Below are 16,536 nucleotides of genomic sequence, written 5' to 3'. Positions count from 1 at the left end.
CCTTGAACAGCAGTAGATATGCACAACCTTGATACAAAAGTTCAAATATTTTCTTATAAGTGCATATTTTATCATCTGAGTCTGAAACCTGTCAGCGATAAGTGCACATTTTTTGGTAAAATAAATGTAGAAACATACTTAATCCAGCTTCATTTTTTCACAAAATCCAAAATAAATATGGATAAAAACAGATCAAATTAGCAAAAAATAAATCTGGATAAATACAGATGGAAATGTAAAAAAAAAATACCATAACACCGGGACCCCTAATTATAAAAGGCATAAGATACCAAGGTGAATTTTCGAAATACCCAGACAGCCGTCATTTATTGAATGGAGAAAAACCTTCGAAGCTGACTCGAAACACCTTCGAAGCTGACTCGAAACAAGGCAGAGGTCCTGACCTTCAGCAAGCTTTCCTTAAGATAGGGCCTCATTAGGATGGCGGTCAGACTTATATCCGACCGCCATCTATTCAGAAATGGGCCCACCCGACTACAAGTGGGCGGTCCCGCCAGCCCAATCAGAATGCGACCGCCACCATGGCGGTCGCAATGTATATCTTATGTATTGTGGCGGGTGCTGCGGTCTGCAGCACACATCGCAATACATCGCAATACAAAACATGGACATCCTACATATACCTGCACTACGTGGCAGGCAAAACATAAAACTGAGGGCCAGGAGGGAAGAGGGGCCGGCAACAGGCCCTCAGTGTCCCTTTCCGCCAGCCTTTTAATGGCGGGTAAACCGCCATGAAACAGCCGGCGGGGAGGGACACGTTAATCCCTCCGGCGGTGAATGGAAGGCCCACCACCATTGTAGGGATTGTGCCTCCCTTCGACGCACCAGTAGGCTTAAGGAGCCTGTTGGATGTGTGGCGGTCGCGCTTTCCGACCACCATTGTAATATGGCGGTCGGTAAACATGGTTACGATGGCATCAGGACCGCCACCTACGCACTGTCGGTGGCGATCCCACCGTCATCCTTATCAGGCCCTTAGTCTCTAGACTGGTGGCCTGAAGGATTGAAAGATCCTCCCCCTCCCACTCAGGCAGCTCGTACCCTAGAAGTGATATTTCATGACACTCTGTCTTTGCAAACCATATCAACAAAGTGGCAGGCACCTGTTTTGCACTTGTCAATTCTCTCTGCATGCAAAACTGTTGTGCAAGCCCTTATATCATCAAGACTTGACTATGATAAGTTATTCTCATACAGTCCTCAGACTTTATTTTTTGTCAGCACCTGACTTTAATCAGCCACTGTATATTTTTGTATACTACTCGTGCCTGCACACACTGAGTTAAGACAGAATTCAATACAGGTTTGCCTAATGTGAGCCAACGATTGGAGCCATGATAAGTGACTGGAGCTTAGCTGTTCCCGTAACCTCTGTTGGTGACTGGACGCGTGAAGATTTTCCTACAACTAGGCGCAAAGGCTCCTTTGGAGCAATAACAGTTATGGGAACATAAAGTATATCCTGTCTTACTCCAATCTAGACCGCAAATAGAGGGAAGATGAACTTGAATGTTCTTACCTTAACCTTTGCAAACTACACAAACATATCACTCTGCAACCCAATGAAATTTGGAAATTTACTGTTACCTGCAGGTAACTTCATAGGATTAATTCCAAATATATTGTGCATACAAGAATGTTCATTTTATTTTATTTGGTGTTTCTGTAATCCCACCATGTATTCCACCATGAGGTAGTCCTGGAGCACTTTGGATATGGGTACATGGAGCACAAGGTTCAAGTGTTAAGGTAAGAGCTAAACAGCCAAACCAGTGGAAGGAAAGTGTCTGCCAGTATGGGCCCTCATCGACAGGGGTCATCAAACCCTCAGATCATTCATTAATGTCTGTCGAGGTCTGGAGCAGTGAGGCAATGGCTGGTTTTAGGCATCTCACTTGACCAGCTGGTAAAAAGTGGTTTGTTTTTTCATTCAAATCCTCATCCAGTGTGGGATAACCAGGTGACTCTTTTCTGTTTCCAGTGGGACCTTGCACATTTGAATATACCAAGCTGAAGACGGCAGATCACTTCTGGACCGATCCTTCTGCTGACGAGCTGGTGCAGCGGCACCGGATCCACGGCGCGCACAGCCGGCAGGACTCGTCGCCATGCAAGCGACCCGCCCTGGGGGTAGGTATCCTCTGTTTACACACTGTCTATTTTTTTCAAAAAGGAGGGAGAGGAGATCTAGATGGATCAAGAGGGCAGAATTACCACTTAGGAAACGTGGAAGGTCCAAACCGCAGTGTATGCCCTTGGTAATGTGTTGAGCAAAGAGAGGACTGGGCTGTTCCTGGGGTACAGGTATAGGTCAAAGAAAGTGGATATTTACAGGTGGTTAAATGGTAACCATCCAGTGGGTATCCATTTTGTTGGATATAGTGGCCTCACACACCCTTGCAGGTGTCATGCTTCATCATGGGCAATGCTCCTCGTTGGGTGGGCGGTGCAATACCCAACGGGCAACACCTCAAAGAGGGGCTCTTTGGCGGAGATCTTTTTCCAACTGCCCGTGGGTGAAGTGTGGGTGAGGGGCCAGGGTAATAGTAGACGGGAAGTGAATGTAAAATAACGCAGGGGTGCCAGAAGGAACTTTATTCTGATGGTCCGATGCGTTAATTAAAAACAATAGTTAGTCTAGGAGTTATGGAAAGCAATGTATTCCCTACTCAAGACTATACTACAGGGTGGAGGTAATGGTCGACATGTTTCTCGCATTGGGTAAGGTCACCCGTGATTCATCAGGACCTATAAATTCGCTGTCCACAGTGTTTCTGATCTACCTAAGTATCAGTGTTCACTTTAACAGTATGGAAAGTACCTGCTTATACATTGTTCCATGCCTAAGGGTCAATATTTAATTGTACCAGCAGTGCCTGGCGGGATGGACATCGATGAGTCAAGCCTCTGTAGCTAAGGTTCTAGCTCCCGTGTCTGGGCTGGAACGCCTACCCTTCGCCTCCTAGACTAACTATTGTTTTTAATTAACGCATGGGACCATCAGAATAAAGTTCCTTCTGGCACCCCTGCGTTATTTTACATTCACTTCCCGTCTACTATTACCCTGGCCCCTCACCCACACTTCACCCACGGGCAGTTGGAAAAAGATCTCCGCCAAAGAGCCCCTCTTTGAGGTGTTGCCTGTTGGGTATTGCACCGCCCACCCAACGAGGAGCATTGCCCATGATGAAGCATGACACCTGCAAGGGTGTGTGAGGCCACTATATCCAACAAAATGGATACCCACTGGATGGTTACCATTTAACCACCCGTAAATATCCACTTTCTTTGACCTATACCTGTACCCCAGGAACAGCCCAGTCCTCTCTTTGCTCAATACACACTGTCTATGACAGGGCTATTGACTGACAATCCATCAATAGAGTCCAGATTCAAAGACCTGGATAAAGTAGAATACATTTTGACTTTACCTCTAAAAAAGCTAAAACATAAGTGAAGCTTGTGATCTATTTAGGCATCATGGGGGGAAGGGATGAAAAGAGAAAAAGAAATAGTCAATGTATTTCATCAATGTGCCTCACAGGCATCTGGGCTCGAGTTGCACTGCAGGGATGTTAATATTTAAAGATAAGAGGTAGCCTTTAGTAGTAGTATTGGTTTGACTTTTTTTGATCTTTGACAATCTCTGTATTTTCTAACTCTCTGTGATCCAGGGAAAATAATTTGTCTTCCTTGAGATGAAAAACAATGTAAATGTGCACCAAATGTCAGCTGTATTCTGTGTTATTATTGTTTCTGACTTTAGACAACTACCTTCCGAATTATAGTATTATGTTATTATGTACTGAGATTTGCATTACTTTTAATGTGGCAGGTTCATAATCTGAAGCATAAGAAATCCACATGATAATTACAGAGTTCGACAAGCAATCACTTCTCCACTGAAGTAGATACTATAACACCATATGTGTCTCTTTAGGAAATGTTATCAAAGTTCATAATCCTCAACTGGTGACTCCGGGAAATAGTGTTCAAATGATTAAAGACGAGTGTGGTTCCAGTATACTTCTCTATATGAAGTTATCTTTCATAAACTTCTCAAGATAATGACAGTCTGCAAAGTTTCCAAACCTCAAACAACAAGGTCCTGGCTACACCAACTCTGTATCTCGAATGCCTCGTAAAGATGCTCTGGACCACAAGGAACTTATCGGAGTTCAACATTTCAGCCACATTACAGATTCCATAAGAGTCCTCTGGCTTCATTGGACATGAAATCTTTTTTGACTTTACTCATAAGCCTGGCATAGCGTGTCCATTGGAAAAATAAAGCCTCTTTCCAGGTAGCACCAACACTCTGTGCACACTGCCAGACTCTTCTGCATCTGAAAGCGCGTATCTTCAGGATGTTCGTAGTACTGTGTATTCCTCAGAACCAATGCACAGAGGTAAGTGTGGACCAATGATCATGGCATTAAACACCGACACTTATATACAGATCCTTCTTAGATGTAGAGAAAGATTGTACTGGTATAGAACCTCAGTACTTAAGGCCTGGAAATTAAAGCCTATCTCTTGCACATTTTGAGTTTTGGAGGAGTCACTCTAGTCCAAGGTGGTCCATGACCACTGCGTGATCAGTTCATGCAAAGGCCAAGCCTCCCTGTAGCATCTTCTGAGATGGTCCATGACAACTGCATGATCAGTTCATGCAAAGGCCAAGCCTCCCTGTAGCATCTTCTAAGATGGTCCATGACCACTGCGTGATCAGTTCGTGCAAAGGCCAAGCCTCCCTGTAGCATCTTCTGAGATGGTCCATGGCCACTGCGTGATCAGTTCATGCAAAGGCCAAGCCTCTCTGAAGCATCTTCTGAGATGGTCCGTGACTACTGCCTGATCAGTTCATGCAAAGACCAAGCCTCCCCGTAGCATCTTCTGAGATGGTCCGTGACTACTGCGTGATCAGTTCATGCAAAGACAAAGCCTCCTGTAGCATCTTCTGAGATGGTCCATGACTACTGCGTGATCAGTTCATGCAAAGGCCAAGCCTCTCTGAAGCATCTTCTGAGATGGTCCATGACTACTGCATGACAGTTCATGCAAAGGCCAAGCCTCTCTGAAGCATCTTCTGAGATGGTCCATGACTACTGTATGATCAGTTCATGCAAAGGCCAAGCCTCTCTGAAGCATCTTCTGAGATGGTCCATGACTACTGCGTGATCAGTTCATGCAAAGGCCAAGCCTCCCTGTAGCATCTTCTGAGATGGTCCATGACTACTGCATGATCAGTTCATGCAAAGGCCAAGCCTCCCTGTAGCATCTTCTAAGATGGTCCATGGCCACTGCGTGATCAGTTCATGCAAAGGCCAAGCCTCCCTGTAGCATCTTTTAAGATGGTCCATGGCCACTGCGTGATCAGTTCATGCAAAGGCCAAGCCTCCCTGTAGCATCTTCTGAGATGGTCCATGGCCACTCCTTGATCAGTTCATGCAAAGGCCAAGCCTCCCTGTAGCATCTTCTAAGATGGTCCATGGCCACTGCGTGATCAGTTCATGCAAAGGCCAAGCCTCCCTGTAGCATCTTCTAAGATGGTCCATGGCCACTCCTTGATCAGTTCATGCAAAGGCCAAGCCTCCCTGTAGCATCTTCTAAGATGGTCCATGGCCACTGCGTGATCAGTTCATGCAAAGGCCAAGCCTCCCTGTAGATCTTCTGAGATGGTCCATGACTACTGCGTGATCAGTTCATGCAAAGGCCAAGCCTCCCTGTAGCATCTTCTGAGATGGTCCATGACTACTGCGTGATCAGTTCCTGCAAAGACCAAGCCTCCCTGTAGCATCTTCTGAGATGGTCCATGACTACTGCGTGATCAGTTCCTGCAAAGGCCAAGCCTCCCGTAGCATCTACTGAGATGGTCCATGACTACTGCGTGATCAGTTCATGCAAAGGCCAAGCCTCCCTGTAGATCTTCTGAGATGGTCCATGACCACCGCGTGATCAGTTCATGCAACGGCCAAGCCTCCCTGTAGCATCTTCTGAGATGGTCCATGACCACTGCGTGATCAGTTCGTGCAAAGGCCAAGCCTCCCTGTAGCATCTTCTGAGATGGTCCATGACCACTGCGTGATCAGTTCCTGCAAAGGCCAAGCCTCTCTGAAGCATCTTCTGAGATGGTCCATGACCACTGCGTGATCAGTTCCTGCAAAGGCCAAGCCTCTCTGAAGCATCTTCTGAGATGGTCCATTACTACTGCGTGATCAGTTCATGCAAAGACAAAGCCTCCCTGTAGCATCTTCTGAGATGGTCCATGACTACTGCGTGATCAGTTCATGCAAAGGCCAAGCCTCCCTGTAGCATCTTCTGAGATGGTCCGTGACTACTGCGTGATCAGTTCATGCAAAGGCCAAGCCTCTCTGAAGCATCTTCTGAGATGGTCCGTGACTACTGCGTGATCAGTTCCTGCAAAGGCTAAGCCTCTCTGAAGCATCTTCTGAGATGGTCCGTGACTACTGCGTGATCAGTTCCTGCAAAGGCCAAGCCTCTCTGAAGCATCTTCTGAGATGGTCCATGACTACTGCATGATCAGTTCATGCAAAGGCCAAGCCTCTCTGAAGCATCTTCTGAGATGGTCCATGACTACTGCATGATCAGTTCATGCAAAGGCCAAGCCTCTCTGAAGCATCTTCTGAGATGGTCCATGACTACTGCATGATCAGTTCATGCAAAGGCCAAGCCTCCCTGTAGCATCTTCTAAGATGGTCCATGGCCACTGCGTGATCAGTTCATGCAAAGGCCAAGCCTCCCTGTAGCATCTTCTGAGATGGTCCATGGCCACTCCTTGATCAGTTCATGCAAAGGCCAAGCCTCCCTGTAGCATCTTCTGAGATGGTCCATGACTACTGCGTGATCAGTTCATGCAAAGGCCAAACCTCCCTGAAGCATCTTCTGAGATGGTCCATGACCACTGCGTGATCAGTTCATGCAAAGGCCAAGCCTCCCTGTAGCATCTTCTGAGATGGTCCATGGCCACTGCGTGATCAGTTCCTGCAAAGGCCAAGCCTCCCTGTAGCATCTTCTGAGATGGTCCATGACTACTGCGTGATCAGTTCCTGCAAAGGCCAAGCCTCCCTGTAGCATCTTCTGAGATGGTCCATGACTACTGCGTGATCAGTTCGTGCAAAGACCAAGCCTCCCTGTAGCATCTTCTGAGATGGTCCATGGCCACTGCGTGATCAGTTCCTGCAAAGGCCAAGCCTCCCTGTAGCATCTTCTGAGATGGTCCATGGCCACTGCGTGATCAGTTCATGCAAAGGCCAAGCCTCCCTGTAGCATCTTCTGAGATGGTCCGTGACTACTGCGTGATCAGTTCATGCAAAGGCCAAGCCTCCCTGTAGCATCTTCTGAGATGGTCCGTGACTACTGCGTGATCAGTTCCTGCAAAGGCCAAGCCTCCCTGTAGCATCTTCTGAGATGGTCCATGACTACTGCGTGATCAGTTCCTGCAAAGGCCAAGCCTCCCTGTAGCATCTTCTGAGATGGTCCATGACTACTGCGTGATCAGTTCATGCAAAGACTAAGCCTCCTGTAGCATCTTCTGAGATGGTTCATCGAGAATGTGTATCAGCCTATCACAGCAGGCCCGGTCCACAAGGTAAGCAGATCCCTGGACAGAAGAAGGGGACCGATAGTAGTGCTATAACAGAGGGTCTGTGGCTATCCTAAAGGTGCTGGTGAGCTTCCACCCCACCCACACACAGCGACAGCTGATATAGAGGAAGAGGAAAAGACAGTGTACACATACAATGCAGCGTTGACCCACATCAGCCTCAGATTACAGCTCCCAGGTCTGATGTAAGTTCAGGCAAGAGAAAGCCCAGTGAGTTTGTGCGATTTAGTCAATCCAGTCTCTTGCACAATTTAACCCCCAGTGAATGTGTGCAATTTAAGCGCCAGTGAATGTGCACGATTTAACCCCCTGTGAATGTGCACGATTTAACCTCCAGAGAGTGTGCACGATTTAACCTCCTGTGAGTCTGCACGATTTAACCCCCCTGTGAGTCTGCACGATTTAACCCCCCTGTGAGTGTGCACGATTTAACCCCCACTGAGTGTGCACGATTTAACCTCCAGAGAGTGTGCATGATTTAACCTCCTGTGAGTCTGCACGATTTAACCCCCCTGTGAGTGTGCACAATTTAACCCCCTGTGAGTGTGCACGATTTAACCCCCCTATGAGTGTGCACGATTTGACCCCCAGTGAGTGTGCATGATTTAACCCCCAGTGAGTGTGCACGGTTTAACCTTGTGTGAGTGTGCACGATATAACCTCCTGTGAGTGTGCGTGATTTAACCCCCAGTGAGTGTGCACCATTTAACCTCCGGTGAGTGTGCACGATCTAACTCCTTGTGAGTGTGCACAACTGTTGAGCTCACTAAGGGTAAAGCGCAGTGTTTCTCATACAAATGCCCCAGCGCAGGGCCGTGCAGAGGACTTTCGTCCCAACAAAGTATCTTATCTACCAATAACCTTTGACCCACTTCACGAATAAACACCAAATCATGAAATCTCTTGGTCTGTCTAACTCTGAGTCTTCGTTCCAAACCTGGACCAGACAGCATTGTAATCTAAAGGATATTGTGTAAAAACATGTTTGGGGTGGGTCTGAAGTTCCCGTACCCATGTATGTACTCTGCTACCTCGCTACTCAAACTCTAAATTGCAGTTAATTAAAGCGTATTTACAGCATAACATGAGTGTACACTACTAGTGCATGACCAGAATTGTCCTCTTAGGTCATGGGTACTCGCAAATATTTTCCCAGAAGTCCAAAATGTTTGGTCATTGCTGGGACCAAGGACCTCACTGATGCCGGTAGGGTGGTGGTCAGGGGATTGGTAGGAGGTTGTTGAGATGGGTGTAGGGGAATCAAAGCATGTACATCTAGTGTCTGAATTGAATTGCACAATACAGAATCAGAAAAACCTGGGATCAATCCTGGCTTCCCCAGTTGATCAATTTGTGTGATCCTAGGCAATTGTTTTATTTCACTTTCCCTTCCTTTTTTTTATCACCACAAATAAAAGGACCTCGAAATACATAACTTCATGATGTGCGCTCTACAAAAACTTCTCCAGTGTTTGATTTTAATAAACTATAATGTTGTTCGAGTATAATAGCAAACCCGGCCACCCTAAGGGTGCACATATAAACTGACTTGCCTCTTAGTTCACTATTGGCATTGTTGTTAGGGTGAGGAGAGAAGCATGAATGTTTCTAAATTCACGTGTGGAAAATATCCCTTTTAAACATACTGTTCAATGCACTGATATAATCTGATTTACTAAGAAGAAACGGTTCTGTATGTTAATAAAATACACTTTTTGAATTTTGAACAGACTTTATAATATTTTTGCACGTTTGCTAAGATGCCTTTATAAATCATTGTGTTCTGAAAGTTAAGCATTGCACAACATCCCAGTTACTTCCTTTCTTTAACTGTAATTAACATTCACATAAATGCTTCCTCGTTTATATAACATATTTTAATGTTAGTGCTGAGTTGAATAAACAGCTGCCAGTGCTGCTGTTGACCAGGTGGCCACAGGTAAAGGTCAGGAGGTCCTCATGCGTCCCCCGGGGCGTACTTTGACCAATCAATCAATCAGGGTTTTGTAGAGTGCACTACTCACCCTTGGCTGCGAGGTAGGAGAAGGATCTTCCACCTGCTCTGGTCCTTTAGAAACGAGGGACAGTGTCTAAGGCGCGGTCAGCTGAGCGGAGATTTCTCTTGGGGACGTGGAAGGAGATTCTGGCATTGTGGTATTGGGGTCTGGTGTTGTGGAGGGCTTTGTAGGTGTGTGCGAGCAGTTTAAAGGTTATTCTTCGTTGGACGGGGAGCCAGTGGAGGTCACGGAGGTGTCGGGTGATGTGGTCATGTCGTGGGATGTCGAAGATAAGCCTGGCTGCGGCATTCTGAAAGGTCCGGAGTTTGCTAAAGAGTTTTTTATTGACTCTGGCGTAGAGAGCGTTTCTGTAGTCCAGTCCGCTGGTGAGGAATGCGTGGATAACAGTTTTTCTGGAGTCGTGGGGGAGGAGCCACTTCAATGTCTTGCAAATTATACGGAGGGTGATGAAGCATGCATAGAATATGGCGTTGATCTGGTGATTCATGGTGAGTGAAGAGTCGAGTATGATACAGAGGTTGCGTACGAGATCTGTTGGTGTGGGTGGGTTTCCAAAGGCGTGGGGCCACGAGGTGTTGTCCCATGCAGAGTGGGTGGAGCCGAAGATGAGGACTTCTGTTTTTTCTGGGCTGGCAACACCGAACCGAGAGCCTTCGGCGAGGATGCTGAAGCTACTTAGAGCCTCTGCTCCCATCCCACACACTCCTACTTCAGCATAGGGGGAGCAAAAACAGTTCCTCTCTGTTAATATAAAGAAAGTATGCCCTCCCGCGATCCCCTCCTCTCCTCCAACCTCCATACCCCTCACTCCCATCTGTGTGCAGATCTGGGCATGTTGCATCCCTCGGAGGAGGAAAAACATGATGAATTTGACCTGGTAATACCATGTTATTGCTCATTGCAGGGAAAAAGCTTGCCATCCCCATTAGCTCAAGGGTGAGCTGGTCAGTAGCATACATTTCGGACCAGTATCTGTAGCTCCCCACATGGATTAGTAGGTACTTTGAAGAAGAACGGCCTTTGTTTGTTAGCAGACGATATTTTCACAATATTACAAAACATACCAATACTAGTACCATATATGAGAAAAACATGCTTTTCTGACAGGCCATGTGTGCCCTTTAATATCTCCTGCAAATAAAACATCTGAAAGAACTGAAGTTACGAAGTGAGCAGCTCCCAGGGCTTGTCTGAGACACACACCTGTCTTCAGAGAGAAGCGTGGAGAGAGGGAAGGCTGGAAACAGCCAGACCAGGGTGAGTGACTCACTCTGTGTGTGCTGTGGACTTAACGCCCTGTATTAAAACCATCTCACCACACACCGCCAGAGTATCCTTCCAAAAGGTTAGCACAGAGTCCTGCAGGAACACAATATCCAAAGGCAAACCTTGTCCTCAGAAAGCAATAAAGCTTGTGTATATATGGAGGAGGCCCTGGAGGTCTGAGTGAAGGCCCTCGAGAAGAGAAATGCAGGGATGGGACCGATGAACCTGTTATCCTTAGCATAAGAGGGGTGGGGTTAAAAGGTCAAGGTGCAAAGAAATACCCCCTATCTTATAACACACAAACACATAAACTTCTTGACCTGGGCCACAATTCACCAATTTTCACCTGATGATTCCACTGTTCGGAGTATTTAGTGTACTTCCTATTAACAGTTTCTATTGAAAGGGGTCGAATTAAGCCCCACACATGGTTTTAATCCTGCCTATCTGAGATCAGAAGAAAGTTTTCCCATCTCCACCAATAAGGTAATTTTTAAAGCATTTCTTTTCCCTCCTTCCCAAGAGTCACACACCACCATTGGCTCTTCACATCACATAGGGCACCCAACTTTTTTATTTTCCCCCCATTATAGGTAGTAGCTTGCACCAGGCTCCAAACCTGCCCCTAGAATGGTGTCCGGAGGGGCCCGATGATGAAGCATGCCCCCTTCAGGGTGGGTGAGGGCTTTCCGTCCTCTCGATAGGAAGTCGGAGAAATACTCCAGGCGAGTGACTGGTGGCCAAGGTCAGGGAATTTAGTGTTTGTGTCACTGACCGATGCCCCATACTCAAACCTGCCAAGCAGCGGGGAGAACATCGGTCCTCTGCCTGGGATGAGGATCTTCCATATTTTTTTTTTTTAACTTTATTTTTGTCATTTCACAGAAGAAACAAACAACAACTTCCCCTCACGGCATCAAAACAGCCCATATGCACATTGGCAGACTCATTAAGGCACGACTAGACGACCAGAGGTCACACTGAGATACATAGGCTTCTACGACACGTTACAAAATATCAGACAACAGCTAGCAGGTTCTTCCATGTTAACAGTACGACACCAAGGCTGTGGAGGAATTTCTAACAGGGTGGTTATAATGGTCAACAGCGGAGCCACATCTGGCATTAACATCTGGCAGAAAAAAGACAATTCTTTTGTCAAATAGTGGAAGTTTGTGCACAGATGTTGTTAAAATGAGGGTACAATGTCAGGTCCCACATATCTAGTCTCCCTAACATGGTGGAGAGTACTTTCCAGCATGTCGGGGGTACCATAAGGACTTTCACCTGATAGTCCGCTGCACTTTCGGTTGTTGTATTTCTCAGAGCCCTTGAGTGGTCGCTCAGCCGTACGACGATTGATCCCCCACCATGTCTGGGCGAGAGACCTCCTCGGAACGTTGATGGATCCTGTGACAGCAACGAGGATTCCTTCAGAATTTGTAATCAAGTGCTAATGCTGTTGTATGCACATATCAAAAATCCACCATTTTTGGGTGGATTTGCCATTATCCCTCTTCTATAATACATGCCCGCGTAAGCGGGACCAACATGTTCAAGATTTGAATCGTTGTGCGATGAATGAGCCAATTGACAGAGTCAGGTTTGGTGACATTTCTCCCTGCAGACTGAATTAACTCTGTGTGGCAGTATGCCAGGTTAGTGTTTTGTCTGCTGGATATTAAACATTGGAGTATATCTCCAATCATGGGCAGTGAAAAGAGTGTGATGGGCTACTGCCTAGCAGAGTTTTGGTGAACACTAATAGACCTGTATGTTTGTGGGTATTTGCAAAAGCTTCACAGGCCTTCTCTCACCCGTCTCAGGCCTTCTCCCTTGAACAGAGTAAGGGTCTTTCAGTGGGTGCACCGTGCTTCACCTAGCTTTGAGGGAAGAACAATGGGGCAGATTTAAAAGCCCCTTGCGCCACTTTTCCATCACTTTTCCCATGTTAAAAATGACTCAAAAGTGGTGCATGGGCGTTGTAAATAAGCCCCAATATCTTGTAATGGAACAAAGCAGAACGTGGAATACATGTAATTCTGAGCGTTTCAGACATGGGGACAGTATGGTGTAATATTTACGGGAGACCATTAGTGTACCAAGAATCTTCAATAGGACATGCAGATTAGCATGATTTGGTGTCCCTCCCACTCTTTACGAATCCGGCTGGTCCGCCACCTGTAGTGAAAGATACAGCAGCTATTTCAAACAACTCCTCTGGCCTCCAGTGCATCATGTCTATGCTCAGTGGATCATATCTATGCTGGCTGCTAGCCAGCTACATTCCAGGCCCTGACCATGTTTATATACTACAATGCTAATTAACCACATGTCTGATATAAACTGCAATTTAGAACAAGCATTGGCAAAGCCAATAGGTATGGTAATGTCCCACTTTTAGCTTTACCAGTGCACACTGTCTTTTCGCGTGGATTATAAACAACTTTGTTAGGGAAGCTGCTGGGTCCTCACAAATCTTTAAAACAATTGGCTAAAACCAAAAGTATTTTTGGTTTCAAAACACACTCATTGCCATAGTGGTCTCTGACTATGAAGGGAACTACTTTGTGTGTGGATGTTGGCACTTGTGAAAGGGTAGAATGCAGTCACTCACAGTGAAGTTAGTCAGTGGGGGACGTGGGCTGACCCACTGCCCCATTTGCAAGAAATGGCAAGAAAAATATGAATGACACAACCAGAAACAAATGAATGAAGAGGACTAGTGAAAGCCCCCATAACCAAGTATATCATATATGTAATTGTAGTAAAATCAAAAGGTCTTGACGTTTTCACCTTATTACTGACATTAGAAGATTGTGACCCTAGACAAAGACACATCTCTTAAATCGATGAGTATCAAAGATTTATCATTCTTCCTTCTGTCACTCTTCGAGGCTGGATCAGATAGTCATTCCCTTTAGCTAAAAGGATTGAGGACAGTTTCCTTTTATGTTCATCATGTTAAAATCTGTCTACGAATTGCCAACACAGTGCCCACCCTGGAGCAACACACTCGTCAACTAGTGGATAGGCAAACTGACCCATTGGGAGATCTGCCACACCCCTGCTGCACCTTGTCCCAGAGGAGCTTGTATGGCTGGTGCTGAGTCCACTCCATGCTAGACAGCCCAAGCTCTGCCAGCGTTGCATAGATAGCAGCAGCCGTATTATGCGTAGTGCACGGTGAGCACAACAAAGGTGTGCTTTTTGCAGCCCTTGGGCACTTTGGTACTACAGAAGATGCCTCTCCTGTAATATGAATCATGCCAAAACTGACTGTGTACCTGTGTGATCTTAATGGGGGTGTTCTGTCATTTGTATGGGGGCGTGGCCCAATGCAAATGAGAACATTATTTGCCTTTATGCCTGTGCCATATTACAGATCTGGGTGCAGAGGCGAAGACCCTGACCTCAGATGAACTGACGAAGCACCATCTTGGGCCCCACTTGTCAAAAGAGCATGGGGCTGCCTGGGAGCCACCCAGGCAGCCCCATGCAGGTGGGTGCAGTCACTTATTGCGTCTGTCTAAAAGTGAGGTCGGTCACGGCCTGCAGTCAAAGGCGGAACTGCGAATTCAAAAAGCCTCTCCATCTTCCACTAATGCATTGTACACAGCGCAGGCATGAGTGTGCACCTACACTGTAGACAGCTCATTTGGTGCATTGGGGCACACTGTCCTGCGTCTGGGGCAGCAACAGTTTCTTAGGCAGGAATTGGATGATTTCTGTCGCAAGTTGATCTGTGGATAAGATGTGACTGGGTGCGCCCCTGCTGCTCCTGCCTTGCATAGGTGCCATCTTTGTACAGAACTAGGAAACGTCATTAAACCCTTGACCGCGGTGGTAATTCCGCTGCGGCGTTAGGGGGAGGTGGGGGCCGCGCGGCACTGCCATGCTCGTGACGGAACCACTCCATCACGAGCCGCGGTGGCGCTGTGCTTGTGACTGAATGGTTCCGTAACGGCCCCGCCCGCTCAATAGAACGCGCTGCGCAGGCGCGAAATCAGCGCCGTGCAGGCGCGGAGGCCGGGCCGTGCCGGAACCATTCCGTCACCAGCACAGCGCCACCGCGGCTCGTGACGGAATGGTTCCGTCACGAGCGTGCAAGGGGTTAAGGCTCCGACAACCAGCTACACTAGGAATGTGTTTGATGGTGCCAGTCTCTCAGAGGCACCAGACGTTTGTGATACTTTACGCTGTCCTAGTGCTCTGCTGCATGCCTGCTGTTCTACAGTGCAGTCAACAGTATAGCCCGGGTGCATTAAAGGATTGCATTGCCTTTGCGCCACACAATTGTTAAGTCAGATTTAACAAGCCACACGAAACCATCCTGCATGGCTGTGTCGTTTGGTAAGTCTCGAACGCAAGGCAGCGCAAGTTGCCAACGAGCATTGAGTCTGCCGCTACTCTGAACTTCAAAGACCCAGAACTGAATATTAATGAGCTGGCAAGCCAATCACAAGAGCTGAAGCTGCTCCAGCAGTGGCGTCTCCAGAGGGGGGCTTTATTTGTCATGGCACCCCCTGTTCTCCATGATCAAAGCCTCCTAATGTGCCAGCCAGGAGGTGACATAGGAAAAAACAAAGACACAGCACCATGCCTCACACACTAATTTGTCCACACACCTTTCATTGCAAAGCAGTGTTGGTTGCTTAAAATCTTTAAATCTGACTTTCTACAGATATATACAAGTACATGCAAAGTCAGATTTCACATTTTCTGCCAAATTAAATATATAGGGTTATTCAAATACATATCTCTGAAAACTTTGTAGGTGGCCCCACCAGTTTTGTCTGTTGCCCAATATGTGCCCTTCCAGAATTCACTTCTAGAGACACCATTGCTTTGTTATGGATTGCATCTATAAACACAACACACAGTACAAAAGCATGCATCACAAAAAAACAAGGTACAGTAGAACAGCATGTGTGGATCTGAACACACCGGAGGGAAAGTCATGGAAACAGATCTACGAAAACTGGAAAAGAAGCGCATTATTACCGGTTCCGCTTCATGGAATACTTGGCCTGGTAGTTCAAGTTGGACTGTTCCTATTGGAGCAGGGTCAAGACTGATTTGCACATGGCTTTGTCCAAACTTAGGTGGCATGGTGAGCAAAAAGAAAATGGGCTGGAATGCGGCCCGAGCAATCACCAGTAGCTGAGATTAATTCAAGCATTCCATCCATCACTTCTTTGTATACTACAATTTCAACCAGTAAATAATAAGGGCTCAGAGAGCTCTATTTACTTCCTGTTGGTGCTCAGTAGGGACCATGCCAGGCTCCAGCCTGTGGTAGCAGGTGCTATCCCTCCCTACCCCCAGATGAAGTCCATGAACACAACAAATAAAATACTGGGCACTTTTGTCTGCAGAACTGTACTCACCTTATGCACTGAGTATGCATCCTGCCATCCTATCCTGGCATTCATTTCCAAATCTCCGTTATTTTGATTTTACTGTTTGCTGTGTTCTGCTGATGACTTGTAGCCTTGTTGTCTTGTTTTTCTCCTTCAATTGAGTATTTTGCCGATTTGCAGCAAGTCCAGTTATATCCGTGCCTTGATCACACTCAAATGGACTATCAAGTCGATGATG

General features: G+C 46.7%; 1 protein-coding gene across 1 annotated transcript in view; it reads left to right on the top strand.

Annotated features, from left to right (window-relative positions):
* SGSM2 (small G protein signaling modulator 2) overlaps nt 1-16,536 on the top strand; it is a 929,300-nt gene that overhangs the window by 663,672 nt on the left and 249,092 nt on the right. The window contains exon 6 of the mRNA XM_078683529.1: nt 2,006-2,154. Within this exon, the coding sequence (XP_078539655.1) occupies nt 2,006-2,154 (149 nt within the window). The remainder of the gene's footprint in view (nt 1-2,005; nt 2,155-16,536) is intronic.

Source organism: Lissotriton helveticus, chromosome 3_1 (assembly GCF_964261635.1).
Source record: "Lissotriton helveticus chromosome 3_1, aLisHel1.1, whole genome shotgun sequence".
NCBI lineage: Eukaryota > Metazoa > Chordata > Amphibia > Caudata > Salamandridae > Lissotriton > Lissotriton helveticus.
This window is presented reverse-complemented; position numbering and strand designations above follow the sequence as displayed.